The 9613-nt window shown below is 43.0% G+C and overlaps 1 protein-coding gene across 1 annotated transcript; it reads right to left on the reverse strand.

Moving 5' to 3' along the window:
• Positions 1-780: 780 nt before the first annotated feature.
• LOC103317883 lies at positions 781-5317 on the reverse strand. The gene is made up of 2 exons (XM_008217851.4): positions 4672-5317; positions 781-2312 (listed from the first exon to the last, which is right to left on the reverse strand). Exons 1-2 carry the CDS (start codon positions 5044-5046, stop codon positions 1986-1988), a joined length of 702 nt encoding a protein of 233 aa, XP_008216073.1. The 5' UTR covers positions 5047-5317; the 3' UTR covers positions 781-1985.
• Positions 5318-9613: the final 4296 nt, after the last annotated feature.

Consider the following 9613-nt stretch of genomic DNA (forward strand, 5'->3'; position numbering starts at 1 on the left):
ATATATATATATATATATATATATATATATAGAAAACGAAAGAAATTATATTTCGAGCTCAAAAAATGACCAATGATAGATTCTGATTAGTAGATGAAGATGCAAGTTTTAAAGATTTTTCCTGGATTATCGTTAAAGAATTGCAGCCAGAGCTCGTATCCACGGTATCTACTAATCAGAATCTATCATTGGTAATTTTTTGAGGTCAAAATATCATTTTCACAGCGACATTTAATAGAGCAACGTGTATATATATTAGTATATCTATATCGAGTGTGGAGAGGGGTCTTAACTCTGGAAAATGTATCCAAAATTTACAAAAAAGGTTTAAATTTGTATCAAAACAACTTAAACCATAAGAAATCCTAAGCATTCGCGACTCCGAAATAAACAATAGGCAGTTATAGCATGAACGACTGAGTATGCAGTTTTGATATAGGTACGTACCCCTATATATTTCTTTGGCTCGCAAATAGTAATGAGGGAAGTAGAAATACGCTATTGCACCATCTATTTTTCCTGGCCAGAAACTCTGAGAGTTTAATCTGTAAGGGAAGTCGAAAAAAAACTGCTTCTATAATGTTGTCCCTGGCTCACTTTTATTTGTTCTAAACGTACAAAAGTTTTTTTTTTAAACTTTTTGAAACCCCCAGAATAATGGCGGAAAACAGATAACAATCAGAAATATAAAAAATTTTCAATTAAAAAATGAGAATTTGAAAAATACAAACGTTAAACGTAGAATGAGGTAGACAGGGAGAATTAAAGAAAGTAAATTAATGTTTGTAGTAAAATTTTCTTATATTTTAGAAACGTTGTATAAAATTTAACAAATCGCTTAATCCTAGTTTCAAATAAATACGTTATAATTAAGTAGACAGGAACAAATACATAGTCGTGTATAATACTGCGCGTCACAAATTAAGCAACGCAATTATGTACATGACTTGACTGTCAAATATACGCGAATAACAGTGGAGCTGTCATACATCAGTATTACAATTTTTCGGCAAAGCAAACAACTTGCTAAAAAAATAAAATACAACTCATACAATAAAAAAAATGTCAACTGGTATCAGCCGACTGTTATTCATTATTCGAGAAAATTCATTTCAGACATTCACTTACAAAACAATAATAAATACTAACCCTAAACAAGCTTTACAAAAATATGCATCTTATACAATAAATACTACGTGCCTAAGTTTCTTCCATCGTCATAAATAAATAATTTACTCGTCATAAACAATAATAATAAAAAAGACCACAGAGGACATTCGTTCATCACAAAAGTACGCCCGACATGCGTGTCGGGCAATAAATAAATAAATCATACACGTTTTTATTACCGCGCGGCAAGACAAACATTTTTTCTAAAGCTGCAACGACGATAGTAAAGGGTTTTCCCCGCGATGCAGTTAAAATTATAATCCGCAATGCACACACTCGGTACGTCAGCGCTCTTTGTGTGTAAAAACAATTTGCACCTATCTAAGTCGCGTAATCCTACGACTTCTCAAAGTTGCATTATCGCGCTCGCGACGACGTTCCTAATTAATGCGCGATTTCACTTCACTTTGGCTAAGAATGGGATTATGGCGTTTGGCTGAATATAATAGAGAGACCTTTTGAAATTAGATTAGTGCTTCGAAGCTGTCATCGACTGTTGATCAGATGGTTGAATGGAGCATCGCTGTGATTGTAGCTGTTGTGTTAATGCAGAAAATAGTATTCGGATATGCAGCCTAACTTCATCCTCGAAATTCCCATGAAAATCGTCTATAAAAATACTATCGTATGTACAAACTTCCATTTGGTTCTAACATCGCAAAGTGATTGCAGGAGGTAAAAGTGACTCCCCGCGAATCCGATAAAATTCGCGGTATCTAAGCTAGCCTACTTCTTTAAAACTTTCCTCTCCGCCTACGACGAAAACCCCCCAGCAATCACTTCACCTCGTATGCTCTCCTACTTCACTGATGTCCTTAATAGTCGAACACGTGTCTCCACGCGTGCAGGTAGTCCTTGTACTTCAGGAGTACGCCCCAGTCCCTGACGAGCCTCCTCGTGTCATCGACCGGCTCGCGCTCGATCTCGATCATGATATCGCGCTCGAGTCGAGAGGGCAGATGCAGCACTGGCAGCGAGAGGATACTGCTCTCAACCTCGCATAGCATCATTTTCAGGTAGGACTGGGTTGCGCTGAGAGCTTCCTGAATCTTCGGGGTGAACGTCTCGTCCTCGACCATCTCCTCGATGGCGACAGCGAACTTCTGCAAGTCCGAGTGGAGCTTTGGCAGGTGGTTGGCGATCTGTAACCCAAAGAGTAGCGAAACATGAGTCGTCGTTGCCGAGAAAGCTCTTTCGGATTAAGTTTTAATTGCTCGCGCTTAAATCATCCCTACAACCCAGGAAACTTGGCAAACTCGATTTAAAGCTCGGCTGCTCCCCCAACTTTCCTCGAACTAATTTCATCCGTACATCCATGCAAGCGCAACGAGGCACCGTACAAAAAGCGCGGATCATCCCGCACCTCGTCCGTTGCAAAAAACTCATCTCCTATCAGCGCGATTCTTTATCACACTCGTGCATGCTCGTCTCTTCGATTACGCAGCCGTGCGACCCGGCTAGCATGAGCACAAGTGTACACTGTGTGCTGTAGCGGCGCATCACACTCTCTCGCTCTTCCACCTCCTCCTCCTCGCGGCGCGCGCACACACCGGCCACCTCGCTCCTGCTCGCCTGGTACTTTATAATAATTACCGTCTCATTAAAATTTGTTATTTAACGTTAATCAATTGGCGCGCGGGGGGCGCGCTTCTCGCAAAAACAGAGGCCACCCCGCAATGCGACGAGCTTCATAAAGCTGCGACGAGCTGCAGGACGAAAGCCGAAGAGATAGAGCGAGACAATGGAAGCCGACGGTGAATATTAATGAACGGGGGAAAGAGGCTAATTGAGTTGCGGTAGTGCGCGGAGGAGAGGCTTAAGGTGAAGGCCGGGAGAGAGCGAGAGCTTTTAACGTGCGAATGCACTGCGCGCGCTTGCGGTGCCAAGCTTGTTTGCTGGGAGGCGTCGGTTTCTTTTTGCAAGGAATTCGGAGAGATACGATTTCGGGAAATTGACTCAGCGTCGCGGTTTGCTACGAAAAAGCATTGGGATGCAAGTTCAATGTCTCGAAAGTGGAAGAAATTCTACTTTGTGTAATGTACAGAAGCTCTATTTGCCTTTAATGAAGGCTACTGCACTAAATGAAATAATATTAGAAAGCTCGATAAGAATCGTAATATCAAGCTCATCTACGGTGTTATCTTTGCCCTGCATAAGAGGGGCTTGATAAATCAAAACAAAAATTTAATTAGTTTCGCTGATGGACGTCAGTGGCGTAATCCCGCACATCGATTTTTCGATAATAACAAACAAATCCGCGTGAGACGATATTCGTCAAGTAACTACTCGATTATGACAGCGTTAGAAATATAACGATCACATCATCGGCCGATTTCTAAGCCAGTTCGCGAACAACAACCTGTCGATAATTTGAAAAAAAATCGTCGAGCTTATAACTGTCGATGAATCAAATCGCTGCAGGGAGCAAGGCGTCTCCTAGAATTTTCCATTATCATCGTGGAATTGATCCTCCGCTACGACGAAGCGTAATGGAATGTCTCGAAGGTGTTACACTTCTGTTGCGAAATCTACGGCCTATTGCATTCGAAGATGAAATGTATATGCGAAGACGGGCTTATCGTTTGGCCATATCTGTTGCGGATCGTGCAGCTGATAATCGCGCTGCGTCAGAGACGGGGAATTACTTCAATAATGGCTATACGAGAAATGGCCTTTGGAGGTGAGCGATGCATCGATATTGAAAAACTAATTAGAGACCAAGTGCCGAAGGGGCGATGTCAGTTTCGACAGGTGAGACATTACTTATCTATCAGATTGCGAGGAGCGATAAATTTTCGGTGATGAGCACGAGGCGATTGAATCATAGCCGATTGATCATTTTTTTTTTTTTGCGGCGAGTACAGTAACACCGTGATGCAATGCTAAGAGTTATGATGTATTTGAAGACGCTTCGATGACAAGTTATGAATTTGATGTAATAAAAACTGAGTCAAGTGCACTAGATAAGTATTGCGAAAAACGCAGCGTAATGATGTCAGGTTCTGACAGGATCGCGAACCCGGCTAATAAGGTATCCTGTACACAGATTCGTAAGCACCACTTTCACGCGAGTGAATCATCAAAACAGTTTATCGACAATCTAAAAGAATCGACTTCGAAAAAAACTACAAAGAAAGTTAGACAATCGTCTAAAAATAAGCGCATCCCCGAGTGGGCTTGACTCGCAGTACCAACGAGCCGCGAGTTCATTAGTAAGAGTCTATATAGCCCGCACGTCCGAAACGGGCTATGCAGCCGTGGGCCGAGTCATCGGCTACTCTCTTCGCGAAATGAAAGCAAACAACCGACGCGGGGGCATTTTACGTCAAGTGTGCCACCTTCTGCAACAACAGATCTCGTGGATTCGCGAAAAAAGAATCGTAGTCATTGTCACGATACGTCAGAGCTGTTGATTATTTAAATTGAATATTTTCATCGACACCCTTAACCGTCCCTAACCGAATCCGATATGAGAAGAAATTAAACATGATTATTACTAACCAGTTGAGGAGACGCGTGCTTGAGCCTTCTGACGGTGTGCACGTCCTTCTTGCCGGGCAACCAGTTCGGGATGTACTGGTGCTCGTGAACTCCGATCCTGACTCTCTCGTAGAGAAATTCGTAATCTCTGCTGAGATAATCGTTCATCATGAGACCATGCTGAATCCTCAGTTTCTTTAGATTCGCCGTGATCTCCTCGTCCAGATTCTTGGGGTCCAGGATCTCCACCTCGTTGTCACCTCCGCATGGCATATGCCAGAAAGGTACCCGAGACTTTTCAGGTTTGGTGAAGGCGGTCAGCGTGGGGGCAGCCGATGTGCACGACAACACAACCACGACAATAACAGAAACAACAAAACACGTTCGGTGATGCATGATGTTGGCGAGCCTGAACTCTTCGTTCACTTGCACTCGATTCCTTCTCCTAGGTCAAGTTCTCGATTGGTACCTTCAGACTTGTTCCAAAGGATCACCAACCCAGTGTCTTCAGATAATTCCAAGAACTAGTTTCTCAGACTTCGTCTACGGCTTTTCAGTTCCGAGCGGCAGGCTTGTGATGTCTCCGAAAAAAATCGGTATCACAGTAGTGCAGTACAGCTCGCCGAGTGTGTAAGCGCTTAGCCGCGAGCTCGAGAGAACTGAGATTGTCAAACCCCGAGGCAGCCCCTTTATATATGCGATAGTGTAAACAATCGTCGGCGAGCGCCGGTGTGAGTAGTACGCGCTCGCGTATCTCTCTCTCTCTCTCTTTCTCCCTCCGTTTCGTGGATTCTGCTACTCCCACCTCATCCGCGGCCGACACGCGTCGGTTGGAGCTCTGTTATCTCGCGCGGTGGTCAGCACGTGGCGGCCGTCGTTGCCGGTGATAATAGCCCGCGCGGATTCTTGAATGAACAGGTGAGCGAGTGTGTGCACCAGAGCGAATTCCATTCACGTCTGGAATTTACGCGGGTCGCAATGCAGGGGAGTAGCTAAAGAATCGATATTTATAGTTTTAATTAGAGGTCTGACCATTTTGTCACCGGGCCGCGAATGATCGATCGGTTTATTGGACAATGGGACGTAAATAACGATAAAGGTGAGATGATACGATGATCTGATGATCGATTGAAGAGATCTGCGAGTGTGGTTCGACGGCCTCTTTTGCTTGTGTGAGGGAGTCACATACGGACGGCTTATCGGCGAGTCTATCGAAACCGGTTGATCGAATTATCGATTGCGATCTTTATACGGCTAATTTCGATCGCCTGGTGGGAATATTTGCGCCGGTTCACGAATATTCCGTTGCGACCGCTTTCGTGTGGGGGAAGTTACGATGGGCTGATCTTTACTGCAAAACGTTATCCTTATATAAATTATTGATATCGATAGATCGGTTTATCAGTTGAAATCGGTCTGCTTGTGGTCGATTTATCAAAGTGGGTCACTGTGCGATTGGCAAGTTGGTCAACTTCTTATGACATTGAAATAGTAATTAGCGATTTTTCCCACGATTGGTGCAACTGACGAATTATTTTTGTTTGCTAATTAGGCATCGAGAACCTTTGGACACGGACTTTTATTTTTAGAACCTTATCGCTACCGGTGTTAGATAATGCGCGATATCTATAAGGAAAATCAAATCGTACGTTTAGATTTTAGCTAATAAAAACCAAGTAATCTGCACACTTTTAAAATTTCTATCCTCAAACAAATCACTCATCTTTACGACAAATTTCAAGCGAAAGCTCATGCCAACATCCCCACAAATACGAGTGACAGTCCCATCGAAGGAATCCGCAAAGCAAACTCGGCGAACCCCTTCTGTCGGAACGAAAGAACTGCATAGCCGGCGAAAAAGTGCACTTTACGTCGATGCGATTTACGTCAGACGCAGCGCATGCCTGTAAGCACACATTACCAACGATAACGCGACCCTCTGGAAAAAAAATTCCAGCCGAGGATCAAGCCAGAGAGTTAGTTTCCCATATGCGCTCACCCACAGCCGGCGCCTACTCGCGCGTCACCAATAGTTGGCTTTGCTGTCTGTATGCGGTCCCCCTGCGTCGTCGCATTTGCTGGATTACGGGAATTATGAGAAATGTGACGTACGAGTAGTCGGTGGGACTTTTTTTATTACCTTTGCACAGTCAACTTACAAAGTATTAGTGCGATGCACATGCGTAGGTAGGAGTTATTATTCCAGTGCGATCATAGATAAAAATATTGTTACAATGTTGCGGGATCGAATGGGGAAATTTTTGAGGAAATCACTTTATGGCTTTATCCAGAAATTATACGAAGTGTCGGGTACAAGTTTCAAAGAAGTGTATATTTATGACTTCATAGTGCATTTTGTTTACTGAACTATTCATCATCCTCTGTAGTTTCCATCCGATAAAACTAATCGATGAATCCGTAACGCTAGTGCCTGTAAATTAAACATTGGGCGAGACGGATTATCGCATTAGCATACAAAAACGCCGTGTCACATATCCAACGCTAACGAGTCGAAATTCGCACGTAATAAAACGATAAACGTATAGCGACGGTATAAGCAACTCCAATCATTGCCATATACGGCAACGACTGTTGCATAATCCCAAAACATTTGGGATTTCTCGCCTCCGCAAAGCAGTCTCATCACAGGATAAAATAGCCTCTCGAGTCGTTCCTCTTCGCTTTCCCGTGAATTCGCACGTTTCTTTCGACGTAGATACGACGCGTCTGTAGCCACCCGTCTTTTTGCTGTGTCGCGAAGCCGCGCGAGAAAAAAATCGGTATTACGAGCCGCACAATTAGCGAGTGCATACGTAGGTCTCCGGATTCATCGCAGTGACTCGGCGCTACTTTGCCGTTATACTTACACTCGATCGTAAAAGCTCCGAGTGTTAGATTCCAGGATTTCTGCTCGGCAGGTCTGGGGAGTCACGTATGTTGTCTGAAATTGGGATGCTCAGGAGAGAGGAATGCACGCTCGTGAAGATTTTCGTCGAAGAGGAGCCGAGTTGGACCTGTCATCGTTCGATTTTGGCTGGTGTGTGTTTGCACATTGGATCATTGGTATGTCGATGGCTGTCGTTGAGATGCCGATCAGGATTACGTCAAAGAGAGATTTGAATTTAATGGGTCTGTTGGTGGAGGATTAGTCAGGCTTCCGTATTCGCAGATGGGATTAAGCTCAGAGTTGATAGAAGAAGCGCTGTCTGACCACGTCGGACTGCTTCTACTGCGAGCAAAGATTCGATGCCACGACCGGGCCTAGTAATTTTATTGAAAAAAGAATGTCGTTCATGCGAGCGATTCCGCGTATCAGCTCGATCAGCCCAAATAGAGAGGGCACTCGAAGCCCACACAAGAGTCAAGCTAACTGCTCCAGACTGCAGACACGCTGATACGGCAGCTGAGCATGTGCGCTATGCAGAAATGGCCAGTGGCAGACGTAAATCGCCGCTGTTGACTTTGTGATTCAAATGCGGGAAAGCCGTCGGACGTACGCGCTGACTGCGTTCGATTACACCGGAGCGGACCGATGAGTGTGACGTCGAAGCGCACATGTCGCCTCTCTATGTACGAGCCGACGCCAATGCTTATCTCTACGGCTATTCCGATGCGGGACGATTAATCTTTGATTTTTTTCATATCAGCAGCGTCCGGACTTCCGGCGAATCTAGGAAATACTGATTGCAGGAATTTTTTACGCGATTGTCGTGTAAATGTGGGGTGCTGTCATAAGTGCGATATTACTAAGTTTGGATATCTAAACAACCGATGAGTACTTCAAAGTACGGTCAAATATTGTCGAATTTTAGTAGTTTCGGTTTGGAAAACCCGTTCGTTGCGGTGACTATTTTAAGCAGAAGCGAGGGAGCTAGGTACTATTATTAAATTCTTTGATACTATGATTATTTTTATTGGAAGCTACATTGACTTCGTTGCTATGCACGAATCCTCGAGTATTCTTTAACTGTAAACTCGATTAATGTAGAGTAATCGTTACATCAAATTTTGCCTGCGAATCAGTATACAAGTATCAAGCGATGACGTGCGATGCGCACTTCAAAATCGGAACGGAAACAAAAATCCGGATAAAAAGTTACAAGATTTGCACATTGACAAAGGAAAGTACATAAGGGGGTCGAAAAATTGTCATCTCATTCTGCGAATATGCTCGAGTAATTTTTGTATGACGTCAAAAGCTGAGGACAATAGCTGTCGAAACTCGTAAGAAGCAAGATATTCGAAATCAAAGTGATTCCATCATCCAGCCGAAAGTTCAAAACGCGATATCACGCTGATAATCTGTATAAAGTGGCCGACTTCAAATTTTTGTCTTGTCCCGCAGACCACTTGATTGTCCATCAAATGGAGCTGAGCCCTTGGTAACCGCAATTATTTAATAAGCAGAGTATACAACAGCTATATGTAATACATCACCAATAAGATAATGAGAGATTATCATGACAGTCAAACTTTAATTAGATTTTGAGATACATCAGAAAAATGTCATCGCAGATTCGATTGATTGGAATAAATAATAAATATATATTTATTAGGTTCAATTAAAAATATTGTCTATTCTTGAATCCTACTCTGATTGAATGATCATTACTCTGTATAAAACAGCTATGAACTACGTGTATATATCTACTAGACAGCGAGGCGCGCCGAATATGGTGATGCTATAATTAGCGGACAGATCGAACAGAAGATATCTCTGTCTTGCAGGTTAATACGATAATTGAGACTTAACACTTTCAAACATCATTGTAGAAACTTGTAATTATAATACTTATATGAAAAATTAATTGAATAATTGTGGGTTTGTAATTTAATTAATTGTAATTTTATACCCAAGTTAACAACGAACGCTCGCACCTGTACGAGGTAACGCTAACTTTCATCGAGCTTTTCCGTAACATTCTTCCCTGATAAAATCATAATGAATAATTTTGTTAAAGTT

This window comes from Nasonia vitripennis, chromosome 1 (assembly GCF_009193385.2).
Source record: "Nasonia vitripennis strain AsymCx chromosome 1, Nvit_psr_1.1, whole genome shotgun sequence".
Lineage (NCBI taxonomy): Eukaryota > Metazoa > Arthropoda > Insecta > Hymenoptera > Pteromalidae > Nasonia > Nasonia vitripennis.

Excerpts from the sequence above, each read along its gene's own strand:
- LOC103317883 (XM_008217851.4), bottom strand. The coding sequence starts at position 5,046 with ATGCATCACCGAACGTGTTTTGTTGTTTCTGTTATTGTCGTGGTTGTG. Across the intron at positions 2,313-4,671 it reads AGCACGCGTCTCCTCAACTG|ATCGCCAACCACCTGCCAAA; the intron begins GTTAGTAATAAT and ends TTTGGGTTACAG.